This window comes from Macaca fascicularis, chromosome 1, assembly GCF_037993035.2.
Source record: "Macaca fascicularis isolate 582-1 chromosome 1, T2T-MFA8v1.1".
Taxonomy (NCBI): Eukaryota; Metazoa; Chordata; class Mammalia; order Primates; family Cercopithecidae; genus Macaca; species Macaca fascicularis.
In genome coordinates this window covers 183,337,469-183,355,987 of record NC_088375.1, presented here as the reverse complement: position 1 = coordinate 183,355,987, position 18,519 = coordinate 183,337,469, and the positions used below count along the sequence as shown (strand labels likewise).

The window sequence follows — 18,519 nt, the reverse complement described above, 5'->3', positions numbered from 1 at the left end:
GTGTATGCCACCACACCTGGGTAATTTTTGTTATTATTTGTAGAGACAGGGTCTTGCTATTTTTCACGCAAACTCCTGGCCTCAAGAAATCCTCCCACCTTGGCCTCCGAAAGCACTGGGATTTCAGGTGAGAGCCACCACTAACCTTTTATCTTAGAATAATTTAGATTTACGTAAGAGCTGTAAAGGTAGTACAGAGTTCCCATACACTCTTCACCCAGTTTCCCCTAATGTTAATATCTCACATAATTATAGTACATCTATTCAAACGAAGAACACTGGTACAAAACTATAAACCATAGATTTTATTAGATTTCACCAGATTCCAGAGTATCATTTTACATTTAGAATGCACACACTATTTTAATTCTCACATATCCTAGTACTTAATATCATAAAATGTTAATTTCTATTTTCTAATTGTTATCTAAAAATAATTCTGCATTCTGACCCTCAGAGAGAAAACACATGTACACACATACATACACACACACACACACACACACACACACACATGCACACATACACAAAGATAGCTTTTTGCTAAAAAGATCCTGCTGCTTTCAATAATAAGCTATGTAAAAGTCTGGGATCAAGAGCAACTGATCTTGCTAAAGGTGAGGATGTTACCAGATGCCAGAGATTCTGGCTTTTAACTGTCTTCCTACTTTATACTTTAGTTTTTAATCATAGTCAAACAAATTGTATATTTAGGAAGATAACTGAATTTCCTCTTTCTGGCACCGGGCTCTTTTTAAGGGGCTAGCTGAAAGACTTGGCAAACAGGTGAAAAGAGTGTGAAAAGAGTTTTTGAACATTTATATGCAACTCTGATGCATGATTATCAATGTCATTTGTATTACAGACTCTATTTCCAATTATCAAGAAGTTGGATATTACAAAAAAATGTCAAATAATACTGCCAGAGCTTAATGTATAAATTTCCAAGTTAAAAAAAAATGTAGGCCGGGCACGGTGGCTCAAGCCTGTAATCCCAGCACTTTCGGAGGCTGAGACGGGTGGATCACGAGGTCAGGAGATCAAGACCATCCTGGCTAACACGGTGAAACCCCATCTCTACTAAAAAATACAAAAAACTAGCCGGGCGAGGTGGCGGGCGCCTGTAGTCCCACCTAATGTAGTCCCAGCTACTCGGGAGGCTGAGGCAGGAGAATGGCGTAAACCCGGCAGGCGGAGCTTGCAGTGAGCTGAGATCCAGCCACTGCACTCCAGCCTGGGCGACAGAGCGAGACTCCGTCTCAAAAAATAAAATAAAATAAAATAAATAAAAAAATTTAATTGTAGAGAAAGGTAATGTTAATTGGGACTAACCTTCTCTCTTTACAAAAGAATCCATTAAAACTACTAGCAGAAAGAATACTAATGAAGTTTTTAGAAATGAAAACTATGAATGATAAAAAGTAATGACAGTATTAACTGATGCCAATTATATTATACAACTAGCACACTAACTTAGATATCTGCGGAATAAACAGCAATTAAAGAAAAACTTATACTGCTCTATATAGCGAGATAACTTTCCATGTTTCCTAATATAATAGTCATAACACCAGTGTAAGAGAAGGTCACTGACATAACAAGTCACCAAGGACAGGCTGAGCATCCCTTATCCGAAATGCTTGGGACAAAAAGTATTTTGGATGTTGGGTTTTTTCAGATTTTGGAATATTTGTGTTCTATTTACCAAGTCAACATCCATAATTTGAAAATGTGAAAGGCTCCAAAGTCTGAAACCTTTTGAGTGCTGACATGATACTCAGGAAATGTTTACTGGCGCATTTCGGATTTGGGGTGCTCAACCTGTATTATTACTTCCTCTCTTTGAGAGAAAGAAAAACTAACAGGCTGTGTTTTAAACAACAGCTTACAGATTTGATTTGCCATCACAAGGAGAAAGGGAAAGGGCATGTCTACATGTGCGTCAGATTTAGTTTCTAGTCCTTCATCATACACTGTGCAACCACCCTAAAAGGCCGTCAGGATAGCAAGGGGAGCAGGACAGATTGTGCAGCCCATGAAGGAACAAGGGGCCACAAAACTCTATGTCAGTTTGATAATTGGGGAGTTTAGCAGGGCCAATTTTTAAAAAATTTCTAGATTGTATTGGTGAAAATCTTAGATTTTGGTTACACAGAACAGAGTTTGAGTCTAGTTCTACCACTAATTAACTTACTACCATCTTTTTTTTTTTTTTTTTTTTTTTAAATTGAGACAAGATCTCACTCTGTCACCCAAGCTGGAGTGCTGTAGTGCAATCATGGCTCACTGTTGCCTTGACTTCCTTAGCTCACACAATCCTCCCACCTCAGTCTCTCAAGTAGCTGGGATTATAGGTGCATGCTATCACACCTGACTAATATTTTAATTTTTTTGTAGAGACAGTGTCTCGCTTTGTTGTCCAGGCTGATTGTGAACTACTTGCCTCAAGTGATCCTCCTGCCTTGGCCTCCTAAAGTGCTGGAATTAGAGGTGGGAGCCACCACACCTGGCCTCAACTTAACATATGTAAACCTCATACGATTGCTGTGAAAATTAAACGAGACAATGCATATAAAGAGCTTGGCACCATCCCTGGCACATAGAGGAAATTAGATAAGCTGCAGCTATTATAATATTGCCAATTTGGTTTTTTGTTTTGTTTTGAATGGTGAAATTACAAGCTGTAAGCAAGGACAATATACCTGTAGAAAACTGGGAACAAAAAGTCAGTAAAACAAATGGTAGAAAAATCTCATGGGGGACAGGACAAGAGGAATGTATTCATTTTTAAATTAGAAGAGCTGATTTAGCTTTCTTGCTCTTTAGATCATAGGAGAATGAGAGGCTAGAATAAGAAGGTTAAGAAGAGAAGAATTCCAGTAGCAGCAACTTTAGAAGAATTTGGCAAATGGGTCCACACTGCAAACTAAGCGCTATAGGAAAACAGAGTATCCGGTAGCCCGGGGAAACCAAAAATATTCAGTTACGAAGGTATCTGTCCAGTTTTCATTCAATGGAAAATACCAGTTCTTAGCCAGGCAGCTCTTTACTGAATATAGAAAAGATGCAACTTTCAATAATACAAAATCTATTATCTTTAAAATAATCAATTACATTTTAAAGGAAAAATTCTTAATCTAAGAGTAGTAGAAGATAAAATTTTTGCTTCAAATGCCTCTCAATTAACTGGTCCTTTATAGGTTCAGTTTACCTACACACGTGAAACCACCCGTCTCAAAAACGAAGTCTTAAAACAAATTAAAAAGCAAAACCAAAAACCAGCAAAACCATTCCTAATTATTGACATTGGGTAATGGATGCATGAAAGCTTGTTAAAATATTTCATTACATTATTCTCGTTTAAGTATTTCTAAATATCCACAATATGAAGATTTTTTTAAAGCCTCCAGATAAAAGAGCAACTAGCTATAGGACCTTAAACATGTTAATTTTTCTAATCCCAGTGTCCTTATTTTTAAAATAGGGATATCAACACCTACTTTGCAAAATTGATGTAAATATTAGAAACAACGAATGTAAAGCACACACCAGTACCTGGATCAGGCATGTGGTTATTAAATAGTGATTGTGTAGGTATGTATGTTCTCAAGACAGCTTGACATTTAATAAGAATTTGTACTTTGCAGAATTAACATTCCAGATGTGTCTATGAAATAACATAAATGATTTTATTTTTCTAAAGTTCTTTTAAAGTAATTTTCATTATTTCAATAATATACCAAACATTTCAGAAAAGTTTTATATAAGATTGGCTTATAAATTTCCAATCATTGTTAGTATCCTCAATAGGATAAGATTTAGTCTCTTGAAAGATGAACATCACTTTTGGACCCTGTTCAGTCATTCCAGTTAATTCCAGTGGGTAACCAAACTATGAAATACCAGTCTGAACCAAAAACTAAATGAATTGGGATGCGACTGAAATTCTTATATGGCCCATTAGAAGTAATCTAAATGAGGGTTCTTTCATCACTATGTATTTCAAGAAACTTGCTTAGGACACTTATCCATTTAACTTAACAGTTTTTAATTCTCCCACTTACCGATGTAATATTGCTATTGTTGGCTGCACTGAAAGGGTCAGTGCTTGAAGTGGCAAAAGGATCAGTAGATTGCCTGAAGAAACAGTCTGATGCAAATGGATCTGAACCTTTGAAAGGATCACCACCAAATGGATCTAAAAAAATAAGGCATGAATATAAGAGACAAAAAAAAATTATTGTACTAAATTTCCCATCACTTGAAGGTATGATCAGTGCCTTAATTAAAAGATAGTTTGGGGCCAGGTGCAATGGCTCACACCTGTAATCCCACCACTTTGGGAGGCTGAGGCAGGCAGATCACTTGAGATCAGGAGTTCAAGACCAGCCTGGCCAACATGGCAAAACCTCCTCTCTACTAAAAAATACAAAAATTAGCCAGGAGTGGTGGTGCGCACCTACAGTCCCAGCTACTCGGGAGGCTGAGGTGGGAGAATCACTTGAACATGGGAGGCAGAGGCTGCAGTGAGCAAAGACCTGCCACTCCACTCCAGCCTGGGTGACAGTGAGACCCTGTCTCAAAAACAAACCAACAAAAATCAACAAACAAAAAGACAGTTTGGGCTGGGTGCAGTGGCTTACACCTGTAATTCCAGCACTTTGGTAGGTTGAGGTGGATGGATCACTTGAGCTCAGGAGTTTAACACCAGCCTGGCTAACATGGTGAAACCCTGCCTCTACTAAAAACACAAAAATTAGCCAGGCATGGTGGTGCGCGCCTGTAATCCCGGCTATTCAGGAGGCTGAGGCATGAGAATAATTACTTCAGCATGGGAGGTGGAGGTTGCAGTGAGTTAAGATCACACTACTTGTACTCTAGCCTGGGCAACAGAGCAAGACTGTCTCAAAAAAAAACCCCAAAAAGACAGTTTGAAATGCTGTAGAATCTAAGCTGACTATTTTTTATTTCACAGACTCCTTTGCAATTTTGATAAAAGATATAGAACCTTTCACCTAATAAACTTATTTTTTAAAATTAACATATAATTTCAAGGGATCCAATTTTAAGTTTCCTTATTCTACGCTATCATAACTAAAGAAAACACAATAAAAACTTCTAAATGTATTTTTCTCTCTGAGCTCAAAGCTAACAGCCAATAGTTTAGAACAGGTTTGGGATGCAAAAACTAAACGGTAAACAAGATTTGCATTATTCTAATGAAAATTCCCAGAAAAAGAGTATCTTAAAAAGCCTGGTGTTTTAGTAATTCTTCAAGATCCTCTTCCTCTAATCACATGTGTGGGCTATAATCATAGGAAAACAAAATTACATTCTAAATCCCGAAGTAGTATAGATCATTATGTTCACCAAACCTTTAGTTAGTAAGGAGGAATCAGAATAAATATTAAAAGCACCAAAGTGTAAACACTAATGTCATTTTTAAAAAGGTAAAGCTACTGGGCATAGTGGCTCATGCCTGTCTGTAATCCCAGCACTTTGGGAGGCTGAGGTAGGAGGACTGCTTGAGCCCAGGAGTTTAAGATCAACCTGGGCAACACAGTGAGACCCTGTCTCCACAAAAAATTTTTAAAAAAATCAGTCAGGTGTGCTGGCATGAGCCTGTAGACCTAGGTACTCAGGAGGCTGAGGCAGGAGGACTAGTTGAGCCCAGGAAGTCAAGGCTGCAGTGAGCCATGATCACACCACTGAATTGCAGCCTGGGTGACAGAATAAGACCCTGTCTCAGAAACAAAAAACACCAGGAAAAAAAAAAAAAAAAAAAAAAAAGAGAAGTAAAAGTAAAGCAACAATTTATTAAGCAAAATCTCAAGAATTTACTACTTTCTTTCTGAAAATGCCAGGCACATAGAGTATCTTACTGGGGCTTCAGTTTCAGACCCAAATAACGTAAGTTTATTATTAACCGGAAATGAATGAAAGCTAAGATGAAACTCAGTAAGATACTGACCGATTTTTCCAAAAGGATCATCCTTGAAAGGATCACCTGTGATAAAATAAACAGAAAGAAATCCAAATAACAGTATTTACTGTGATGACACCGTTACTTAAAGGGTAACTTTAAAACAAAAGCAAAGCAAAGTTTATTTCAATAACTTCACTTCAAAGTAGATAAAATAAGGAATGTCAATGACCTTATTAAATGTACAGCCAACTATACTTACCTTGATCACAAGTTGAGGTTACAGATGGAGGGGAAGATGTTACAGCCAAAATTTTACTAACAAAACCTCTACTCTTCACAAGAGTACTGGGAGGGTGTTATTATCACCAGTTCAGAAATAAAGATACTGAGCTTTACTGAAGCGGGGAAAAAAAAAAAAATTCTTACAGGACTGAAGAGTCCAGAAATAAATCCTTACATTTATGGTCATTTGATTTTTGAAAAGAGTATCAAGAACACAAAATGGACAAAGGACAGTCTTTTCAACAAAAGGTGTTAGGACAACTGGATATCCACATGCAAAAGAATGAAGCTTGACCCCTATCTCACATCACATACAAAAATAAACTCAAAATGGATCAAAGATCTAACTGTAACAGCAAAACTATAAAACTCTTAGACAAAGAGAGCATTAAATCTTTGTGACTAAGGTAATAGTTTCGTAGATGACACCAAAAGCACAAGTGATAGAAGAAAAAATAGATAATTGGACTTCACCAAAATTGAATAAACACTTTTCCAAAGAAGACATACAAATGGCCAATAAGCATCTAGAAAGATGTTCAACATTAGTCAGCAGGAAAATACAAAGCAGGCCAGGCGCAGTGGCTCACGCCTGTAATCCCAGCACTTTAGAAGGCTGACGCAGGTGGATCACCTGAGGTCAGGAGTTCAAGACCAGCCTGGTCAAAATGGTGAAACCCAGTCTCTACTAAAATACAAAAATTAGGCCGGACGTGGTGGCTCACGCCTGTAATCCCAGCACTTTGGGAGGCCAAAGTAGGCAGATCATGAGGTCAAGAGATGGAGACCATCCTGGCCAACATGGTGAAACCCCGCCTCTACTAAAAATACAAAAATTAGCTGGGTGTGGTGGCAGGCGCCCGTAATCCCAACTACTCGGGAGGCTGAGGCAGGAGAATCACTTGAATCTGGGAGGCAGAGGTTGCAGTGAGTCAAGATTGTGCCACTGCACTCCAGCCTGGCAAAAGAGCGAGACTCCATCTCTAAATACATACATACATACATACATACATACATACATACATAAAGTTAGCCAGGTGTGGTGGTGGGCGCCTGTAGCCCCAGGTACTCAAGAGGCTGAGACAGGAGAATTGCTTGAACCCAGGAGGTGGAGGTTGCAGTGAGCCGAGATTGTGCCACTGCACTCCAGCCTGGGTGACAGACTGAGTTGGTAGGCTATTGAAACCAAAGCCTTAATCCTTAGTTTATATATTACAAAGCCTTTTTTTTGGGTAAAACTATAATAGAAAAAAAAAAGAGTACTTACTGCCAACGAAAGGGTCAGACTGGAAAAAATCCAAGTTTGTATCTGCAACTGGATCTGTCAGCGAACTTGAGTCTACATTAAATGGATCTTCCTAAAAATAATTTTTAATTAAAATTTTTTTTTAGAAACCAAAGTTTTAAAAGGTAACATTTTAAAATAAAATAACATATATTCAGGTCATACACATGCTTTGCAAAATCAACTGATGGGCCGGGCACAGTGGCTCACATGTGTAATCCCAGCACTTTGGGAGGCTGATGTGGGTGGATCACAAGGTCAAGAGAGAGAGACCATCCTGGCCAACATGGTGAAACCCCGTCTCTACCAAAAATACAAAAATTAGCTGGGCGTGGTGGCACGTGCCTGTAGTCCCAGCTACTTGGGAGGCTGAGGCAGGAGAATCGCTTGAACCTGGGAGGTGGAGGTTGCAGTGAGCCGAGATCGCGCCACTGCACTCAAGCCTGGGCGACAAAGTGAAACTTAAGTCTCGAAAACAAAAGAAAAATCAACTGATGGTAATGTAACAAAATATTTCTCTAGTCATAAAGTACATTTAACACGTTTCTCTTTCCTTCACCTAAAATAGTGTATAATTCATCTAAGGAAAACAGTGATAAGGACATTTTTAAAATATATCATTTAATTTTTAGAGATAAGGTCTCTCTATGTTGCCTAGTGCCACCAGCTCAGGCTCAAGCAATCCACCTACTTCAGCCTCCTGAGTAGTTGGGACTACAGGCACTTGCCACCACATCCAGCTATTAAGAACATTTATTTATTATTTATTTATTTTATATGTATAAATTCAAGGGGTCCAAGTGGAATTCTGTTACATCACTATATTGCCTAATGGTAAAGTCGGGGCTTTTGATGTATCTGTCATCTGAATAATGTATATTGTACCCATTAAGTAATGTCTGATAATTCACCTCCTCCTGTCCTTCCACCCTTATGAGTCTCCAATGTTAATATAAAATTATTTTTACCTCTTTTGAATGTCTGTTATTATCGAGTTCAGAACAAACTTTTTCAGTAACAGCTGTAGTCACTTCATTTTCATCAGTCACACCAGAAGGCAGTAGTTCAGGACTACTTCTTGCCTACAAAATATTAATGCAAGTAGATTAACAATATACTTTTTGACTTGGCAGAGACAACTGACTAAAGATAACCAAAAATTATTTAAAAATAAAAAGACAAGTAGAACATATTCATCAAATAATTTCTCCTATCATCTTTTTTAGGGAAATGGTGTCATCAAGCATCAAAGTCATTCATGTCAGAAACCTTCAGGTCATCTTTAATCCTCAGTTAGAATAAGACTCCAAGTCTTGCTCAGTCTACCTCTTACCTCTTTTTCAAATCCTTGCCTTCTTCTCCATCCTCACTGTCACTGTCAGTCACTTACAGTATTATTATCTTTGGTTCCAATTACTATAGCAGTCTTCCTTCCAACTGCTTTCCTGCCTGCAATACGTGCATTTCCAATCTCTTCTCCTTATTGTAGCCAAACTAATAGCTCTAAGATTTGGATGTGATCATGACCCTTCTGGTTAAAATTCTTCAATGGCTTCCCATTGTCTTCTTCATTTAGACGAGTGGGTGAAAGACTTAAGAAGCAGTAGGGGCAGACTGGGTGCAGTGGCTCACACCTGTAATCCCAATGCTATGGGAGGCCGAGGCAGGCAGATCACGAGGTCAGGAGATCGAGACCATCCTGGCTAACACGGTGAAACCCCGTCTCTACTAAAAATGCAAAAAATTAGCCAGGCGTGGTGGCACGCGTCTGTATTCCCAGCTACTCAGGAGGCTGAGGCAGAAGAATAGCTTGAACTTGGGAGGCAGAGGTTGCAGTGAGCCGAGACCGCGTCACTGCACTCCAGCCTGGCCCACAGAGCGAGACTCAGTCTCAAAAAAAAAAAAAAAAAAATAGCAGGGGCAATATCTATTTTATACCACCCTTATCTATTTGAAGGATAACCTAGTAATCTGCCTTTTGCAATTGAAAGAATATTGGATAATCCATACGTGACTGTACTGTGTAGATAAAATCGAGTCTGTTAACTTTTCACTTTTAATACCTCTCAAACTTCTATTCTTCTTATTATCCCTTCTACAGTCTTACTCTCTAATTCGTTTTCCACATTTCTAAAAGTTAATCACATCACTTCTTGCTCAAAATTCTTCAATGGCTGTTCACTGTAGTAGGATAAATCCCCCAAAGCTTTAAGATGAATCTAAATTTCTCACTTTCTGGCACTTTCTGACCTAAAAGTGGTCATTTTTATCCAGGTACACATGACAATCACCCATAGAATGTGTTTTTAAAATACATGTATCTGGCTCTATCCCAGAAACTAGTTCAGCAAGTTTGGGGAATCACCTATACTTTGATAAGCACCAGAGGTAATGCAGATGCCTACTAGGAGCACCTCATCTCTTACCAATACCCTCTCCATCATCACAAGATATCCTTCAGAACTTCTCAAGATTCTGTGCTGCATGTATTCTTCCACCTTGTACCTATATAATACTGTTTTCTCTGGCAGGAATGTATCCTCCTCTTCTTTGCTTAACCCTTTCTCACTTGTCAAAGCTCACTTGCAAAGCTTTTTCCAACAAAATCTTTATGAACCCCCTCCAAACTGTCCGATCTAAAAATTCTGTGCTTCCTTTAGCACAGCCCTCTAACACAGTGTTACACTACTACACTATACGCTGCTTGGAGGAAAGATTGAGGTCTCTTGTCTCTGTAGCTCTTATGTAATACAGCACTCTTGCACATAGTTGGTACTCTCCAAATAATTGGTAAATGAATGTCCTTAACACTATGTAATAAAAATTATTATAGTTTTGGGTGAGGTACTTAAAAAAAAGTTTTACTCTACGGAACAAGTGTTTTAAAAACAGGCTCTATAAAAAATAAATTAGCTGGCTGGGCATGGTGGCTCACGCCTGTAATCCCTGCACTTTGGGAGGCCAAGGCAGGTGGGTCACTTGAGGTCAGGAATTCAAAACCAGGCTGGCCAACATGATGAAACCCCATCTCTACTAAAAATACAAAACATTAGCTGGGTGTGGTGGCATAAGACTGTAATCCCAGCTACTCAGGAGGCTGAGGCAGGAGAATCACTTGAACCTGAGAGGCGGAGGTTGCAGTAAGCCAAGATCACGCCACTGCACTCCAGCCTGGGCAACAAGAGCAAAACTCCGTCTCCAAAAAAAAAAAAAACAGCTGAAGTTATCTTTTTATACTATACTAGTTAAAATGTACAATTGTTTGGATTAGGACTCACTCTCTGCCTCTAAAAAGGAAATCTCAATTGTTCTCACATGAGGCAAGGCCATGTATTTATATTAGATATAATGCCAATGAAACTTGGATCTGCACAAGGAAGTTGATTATGAAAGTTACCAAAGTATTAGACTCACTGGAGATTCCTGGTGTATGGGCTCAGACTCTAGGTTGCTCTGGCCTTCAGCATGTTCATTAAGGTTGGCTGTTTCACTGCTGCTGGTGCTGAGGCTGCAATAATCTGTAGCTCCATTTACAAGAATGCTGTGTGGGCTACTGCACCAATTTAACGTATTATTATGATTTTCCAAATCTTTCATTTCCATCAGTTTCATTTGCATCTGCCAACACAAAGCAGGAATAGAGAACAGAATTTATTACTCAAAAGACATGTAACATAAAAATGCCCTCCTCCATTTCCAGATGGGCTAGGTGTGGCAGCTCTTGCCTATAATCTCAACACTTTGGGAAACTGAGGCAGGAGGACTGCTTCAGCCCAGGAGTTCAAGACCAGCCTGAGCAACACGGTGAAACCTCATTTCTACAAGAAATATAAAAATTAGCTGGGCATGGTGGAGTGCACCTGTAGTCCCAGTTACTCAGGAGGCTGAGAAGGGAGGATCACTTGAGCCCAGAGGTCAAGGCTGCAGTGAGCCATGATCACACCACTACACTCCAGAGTGACAGAATGAGACCCTGCCTCAAAAAAATAAATTAAATAAAAATGGTTATACCCATAGACTTGGTCTAGGATACATTTGTTTCCTTTAAGAAGAATCCTCTGGGAATGCTACATGACTTAGAGGAAGGATTCAGTAATTTCTGACAATAAGTATTCCTTTTTTTAAAGAAATTCAAAAAAAGGAAACGGTTTAAAGAATACCCATTCATCTGGCAGCATTCTCACTACAACTCTTTCAGGTTACCTGTTTATTGAGTACCTACATTAGGACAAGAACTGTGCTAAATGATAGGGATTTTTTAAAATGTGTAAGTTCCTGGACCAAAACCATCAGTCTGCTAGGAGAGACAGACATATAAGCAAATATGCAGGGAAAAATCTTATTACTGCTATAATAAAATACAAAGTCCAACAAAAGCAGAATGCAGAAAATACCATAAAGAAATAAGAATTTAAGGTATATCTTGCATGATGAATGAGTAGGTAGGTACTCAGCTGCCAGATAACAGGGGGTAAGGAAGCACAAAAGTGAAGGACTTCATTCTGTAATAACTGAGCACACTGGACTGGATTTTAGAAGAACTGGATTTCAGATGTAGCCCTTTTCAAGGATATGTAACCATGAGAAAGTTACTTGAACTTCCTTGGCTTTAATTTTTTCAAATTCATAATGAAAGAAATGGACTCCATGATCTCTGTGTTTCTGTCTAATCATCCTTTTTTTTTTTTTTTTTAGTTTTTATTTTTTGAGACAGATTCTCACTCTGTTGCCCAGGGTGGAGTGCAGTGGTGTGATCTGAGCTCAATGCAACCTCGGCCTCCCAGGCTCAAGCGATTCTCGTGCCTCAGCCTCCCAAGCAGCTGGGATTACAGGCAGGTACCACCATGTCCAGCTAATTTTTGTATCTTAGCTGATACAAAAATTCTTCAATGGCTGTTCACTGTAGTAGGATAAATCCCCCAAAGCTTTAAGATGAATCTAAATTTCTCACTTTCTGACCTAAAAGTGGTCATTTTTATCCAGGTAGAAACAGAGTTTGGTCATGTTGGCAGGGATGGTCTCAAAATCCCGGCCTCAAGTGATCCGCTGCCTCACCCTCCCAAAGTGCTGGGATTACAGGCATGGGCCACAATGCCCAGCCCTAACTATCTCATCATTCACTAAAACATTAGTCTTCATGTAGGGAAACCTGGAAATAAAAAAGCAAAGGATCTATACATAAGACCAACTATAACACTGCACATTTATCTACAGAAGGAACAATTTCCTTAAGAAACAAGTTTCCAAATTAGTAAATGTGAATTCAAAATTAGAATCACAAAACAGAAGAAACTAGGTTATTGTTTATAAAATAAGCAACACTTATTGAGCATTTATATACCAAGCACCATGCTAAAATGTCTTACAGGCTTTGCCTCATTAATCCTCATAGTGGCCTTAAGGGGTAGGGTATTTATTAATCCTCCAATTTTGAAGATGAAGACTCTGATACTAAGGTGATTTAGCTAGTAAGTGGCAGAAGAGTACTTAAACCTAGACCATCCAGCCACAAAGTCCACACTCTTAATCACTACTCCAATGATAATCATCAGATAGACATACAAGATGTATGATAGTTTCAATATACAACAGGTAACAACAACAACAAAAACCTATTGTATAAAATGACTGAAAAATGAACAGTAAACTAGGCAAGAGGTTGAAGGAGCAGAAGTTGGAAAGTATAACTGACTAAAGGATACAGAGGATCCATTTGAGTATATTTCCTGCTTTACAAAGACTTACTGAACTAATTTCCTGTTGTGAATCTTGTAGGTGCTGCTGAAGAGGTTCCAGTTGAGCCTTCCCTGACTCTACACTCTCCTCCAATTCTGCTGTTTCCTGCTGTAGACGGCTCAGCTCTTCTCTAGCTTTTGCCAATTCTTCTTCATAAGTGGAGATCTGTGATTCCTGACTAGTTAATTCAGCTTTCAGAGAAGAGATCTATAATGTGAAAGTGAATGAGAAGAAACGGGGATTAAAAGAAGAGATGTCACTGAAATGTTCCAAAATGCAATACATTTATTTGTTTAGTTTACTTTACTATTTTGGTGGGGTTTTTGTTTGTTTGTTTGTTTTTGACAGCAATAGCAAACAATTTATTTAATTTTTGAGAGAGAGAGAGTCTTGCTATGTTGCCCAGGCTGGATTCAAACTCCTGGGCTCAAGTGATCCTCCTGAGTAGGTGGGACTATAGGAGCATGCCCAGCCATACGTAGGCCTATTATGGTGTTTTATTGTTGTTGTTGTTTTATTTCTTTGAGACAGTCTCACTCTGTCACCCAGGCTGGAGTGCAGTGGCATGATCACAGTTCACTTCAGGCTCAACTTTCCCAGGCTCAGGTGATCCTCTCACCTTAGCCTCTCAAGTAAGTGGGATTACAAATGTGGGCCACCACACCTGGCTTTCAAAAAAAAAATTTTTTTTTTTTGAGACGGAGTCTTGCTCTGTTGCCCAGGCTGGAGTGCAGTGGTGTGATCTCAGCTCACTGCAAGCTCCACCTCCCGGGTTCAAGCCATTCTCCTGGCTCAGCCTCCTGAGTAGCTGGGACTACAGGCGCCTGCCACCGCGCCCGGCTAATTTTTTGTAATTTTAGTAGAGACGGGTTTCACCGTGGTCTCGATCTCCCAACCTCATGATCTGCCTGCCTCGGCCTCCCAAGGTGCTGGGATTACAGGCATGAGCCACTGCGCCCAGCCACCTTTCATATTTTTTGTAGAGATAGGATTTCTCCATGTTTCCCAGGCTGGTCTCCAACTCCTGGGCTCCAGCAATTTCCCCCGCCCCAGACTCCCAAACTGCTGGGATTACAGGTGTGAGCCACTGTGCCCGGCCAATTATGATGTTTTTTGATGTATGGTTTTCATAGAGAAGGCTAACTGGTGGAGGGATAGAGGAGAGTTGAAGGTATAGGTATGTATTTTCTAACAAAAATTTGGAAAACCAGTTCATTAACTGCCCTATTTCCTCTAAAGAAGGCCTGTAATTTTTGTATGAACCTTGCTCCATCGCCCCCATGAACCCAAATGCTGACTAGATTGCCAACTACCACCATCAATAACAAAAAGTAGAGAATGTTTTCATCTTAAGCCAGGAAAAGCAACTAATGTATAGATGCAGGCAGCAGGAAATAGCCAGACATTACCAGTTGGGCCTCCTCAGCACATTTCTTTCTGACTTCCTTGAGTTGCTCCTCCAGCTGGGCTTTCTGCTCATCTAGTTCATCAAGGAGTTCCTGTACCTGCTGTTTCTGGGCCTGTAGTTTTTGCAGATTAGTATTCTCCCTTTGAACTTCATCTTGAAGATCCTAAAATTCAAGAAAATTAATATATTTATTTTCTTTGTGGGTAGGGGAGGGTTAAGTTAGTAATTTTAAATCTGCCTTAAGAAAGAATAAAGTCTTATTGAGTATATCGTGTTGATGAGACTAGGGTACTTAACAGCTTTAAATACAATCTTTACTTGAGGACATCTTTCTTAGAATCCAAATTTAGATATTCAATTTGCTAACTCAAATCTGTCCTTGGACGAGTGATGGGCTTTGCTAACAGGTTGAAAATAGAACTCCTGGAATTTCCCCACAAATCTGTTTTAAGCTCAATCTTTCCCCTCTCAGATTCTCTGGTCAAAAAAACCCCACAAGGCATCTTCTTGTACTCTTTCTTTCACCTCTCATCTCTAATCTGTCAGCAAATCCTGTTGCAACCTTCTTTAAAATATATCCAGAAACTGACCACCTTTTCCAAACTTGGTCCAAGTCATTCTTATCTCTCTCTTGCCTTCTGATTGGTATTCCTACTTTCACTCATGCTACCTTTCAGTGAATTTCAGCACATCAGCTACTGTTAAAAACCTGTATCAGATCATGTCACTCCTCTACTCAAAACCCTGAATTGTAGCTGGGTGCAGTGGCATATGCCTGTAGTCCCAGCTACTTGGAAGGCAGAGGTGTGAGGATTGCCTGAGTTCAGGAGTTCGAGGCTGCAGTGAATTCTGATCACGCCACTGCACTCTAGCTTAGTCAACAGAGCAAGATCCCATCTCTAAAAAAAATAATATTCAGCAAATGATGCCAGGCATACCCATATGGCAAAAAAAATTTCAAGTGAATCTCTAAATGACAGCAAACAGAAAATTTAATTATAGGTCAAGTGGGATGGTTCACGCTTGTAATCTCAGCACTTTGGGAGGCTGAGGCAGGAGGATTGCTTGAGCCCAGGAGTTTGAGATCAGCCTGGGCAACATAATGAGATCTGTCTCTACAAATATTTAAAAATTAGCCAGACATGGGCTAGATGCAGTGGCTCACATCTGTAATCCCAGCACTTTGGGAGGCCGAGGCAGGCGGATCACGTGAGGTCAGGAGTTCAAGACCAGTCTGACCAACATGGAGAAACCTCATCTCTACTAAAAATGCAAAAAAAAAAAAAAAAAAAAAAATTAGCCTGGCGTCCAGGCGTGGTGGCACATGCCTGTAATCCCAGCTACTTGGGAGGCTTGAGGCAGGAGAATCGCTTGAACCCAGGAGGCAGACGTTGCAGTGAGCCGAGATCATGCATTGCACTCCAGGCTGGGCAACAAGAGCAAAACTCCATCTCAAAAAAAAAAAAAAATTAGCTGGACGTGGTAGCACGTGCCGGTGGTCCCAGCTACTCGGGAGGCTGAGGTGGGAGGATCTCTTGAGCCCAGGAGGTCAAGGCTGCAGTAAGCTGTGATCATGCCACAGCATGCCCAGACTGGGCAACAGAGTGAGACACTGTCTCAAAAAAAAAAAAAAAAGGAAAAATTAATTCCAGGTAAATTATGGACCTGAATATAAAAGGCTAACTTTAAAATGTGTAGAAGAAATGCAGATCTCAGTGTAGGAAAAGATTTCTTAAAACAAAAAAGGATGAACCATTTTGAAAATGTTATATTATTTATTCATCCATGTACATACCAGACCTCGTGTTTAATAACAAGAACTACAGAAATTTTTAAAAAGCCAGGCGCAGTGGCTCAGGGATTAGTATCTCCAAAGTATGTGTCAGCAGGAGGTGGGCAAAAATCTCAAAGAGGGTGAGGTAAAACTGAACACAAATTTCTAAAAGTAGTATCTATTCAAAACTCCCAACAGTCATTCACCAGAATAAGAATCTAAGAACAGAAGAGAAACTTAAAAGTAAAAGGTCTCTGATTTACTGCATAGGTTACACAAGATAGCACCATCATGATAATAGCCAACACTTTAAATGTTACTTACAATGTGCTAGGTTCTGTTCTAGGCTCTTCAAATATACTAACTTATTTATAGTCTATATGACAGATCTATCAATTAGGTACTAATATCATTCATATTTTACAGATGAGAAAACTGAAGCACTGATATGTAGGTAACTTGTCCAAAGTTAAAAATAGTAAGCTATGGATTCAAACTGGGTTCTGACTCTACAGCCTGAGCTCTTAACCATCATGTGATATACTATCTGCAGACTAAATGTCTCACATGTGTGTCACTATTTTTCAAATATATGCATATGTTTCTGTGATTAAATAGAACACTGAACAATGCTTTCAATAATTGCTTTTTATCTTATATTTTCTTAACCAACTGGTTAGTCTAAAAATATGTTGCTTTCTTTAAAAAATTCCTTTAGAGCCCAGGCAGAGCAGGCAGACAAGAAGGGAAACTCAAAGGCAGCAGCTGAATGGATGATACTTGAGGAATTCAGATGATGTTTGGTAAGTGTCATCAACTCTGCAAAGAAAGGCAGAAAGTGACCCTTGTGTCATGAATTGCTAACTCTTGCACAAAGGACTGATAAATGGAACTGTACAGAAAATTTAAGATGCAGGGACACTTGATTTCTGAAAGAAAACACAATTTCTGTATTTTAATTCAGTCCTTATTTTAAGATACCTGAAATTATAATATTGAAGGAGAAGAAATTTTAAATGAGGAAATAAGTACATTTGAAATCTTAGTTAAATCTGCTTATGCCCCTTCTAAATTGAATTTTTCTTTACTGTATTATACAGATTTTTGATTTGCCTAGGTTTCTTAAGAATCAGATGTTCTCTCATTAACCCGTCAGGAAACAACAGATTCTGGAGAGGATGTGGACAAATAGGGACGCTTTTACACTATTAGTGGGAGTGTAAATTAGTTCAACCATTGTGAAAGACAGTGTGGCGATTCCTCAAGGATCTAGAACTAGAAATATCATTTGACCCAGCTATCCCATTACTGGGTATATACCCAAAGGATTATAAATCATTCTACTATAAAGACACATGCACACGTATGTTTACTGCAGCACTATTTACAATAGCAAAGACTTGGAACCAACCCAAATGCCCATCAATGATAGACTAGATAAAGGAAATGTGGCACATATATACCATGGAATACTACGCAGCCATAAAAAATAATGAGTTCATGTCCTTTGCAGGGACATGGATGAAGCTGGAAACCATCATTCTCAGCAAACTAACACATGAAAAGAAAACCAAACACCGCATGTTCTCACTCATAAGTGGGAGTTGAACTATGAGAACTAATGGACACAGGGAGGGGAACATCACACACCAGGGCCTGTTGGGAGGTGGGGGACAAGGGGAGGCAGAGCATTAGGACAAATACCTAATGCATGCAGGGCTTAAAACCTAGATGACGGGTTGATGGGTGTAGCCAACCACCATGGCACATGTATACCTATGTAACAAACCTGTATGTTCCACACATGTACCCCAGAACTTAAAGTATAATAATATTAAAAAAGAATTAGATGTTCTCTTTCTGATTCCTTTGACAAAAATGTTTATAGATTATTTACTATAATTTATTTTTAAAATTCCTTTGAAAATGCCAACACAATAGATGATCATGAAAGACTTTCCAATGCTAACATTCCGTGAGTCTGTGTGATCATAGTTTCAAACTGGTGAACTCCTTTAGTACTTTATCATTAATTTACCAGCATACCTAATTTTTTTCATGTCTAAATTTTTAACCTTGCCTACACTGTTAAGTAATCCATACCATAT

The 18,519-nt window shown here is 39.1% G+C and overlaps 1 protein-coding gene across 20 annotated transcripts in view; it reads right to left on the bottom strand.

Moving 5' to 3' along the window:
• The window catches only part of EPS15 (epidermal growth factor receptor pathway substrate 15), a 161,741-nt gene that overhangs the window by 27,259 nt on the left and 115,963 nt on the right, over window positions 1-18,519 (bottom strand). For 14 of the 20 annotated variants that reach the window (XM_074006968.1, XM_074006963.1, XM_074006967.1 and 11 more), the window contains 7 exons: window positions 14,639-14,800; window positions 13,239-13,436; window positions 10,908-11,111; window positions 8,462-8,575; window positions 7,476-7,566; window positions 5,972-6,007; window positions 4,065-4,198 (listed from right to left, as the gene is read on the bottom strand). In XM_074006968.1, the coding sequence (XP_073863069.1) occupies window positions 4,065-4,198; window positions 5,972-6,007; window positions 7,476-7,566; window positions 8,462-8,575; window positions 10,908-11,111; window positions 13,239-13,436; window positions 14,639-14,800 (939 nt within the window). The remainder of the gene's footprint in view (window positions 1-4,064; window positions 4,199-5,971; window positions 6,008-7,475; window positions 7,567-8,461; window positions 8,576-10,907; window positions 11,112-13,238; window positions 13,437-14,638; window positions 14,801-18,519) is intronic. The other 6 variants (XM_015436027.4, XM_074006946.1, XM_074006945.1 and 3 more) reach the window with 1 other exon arrangement.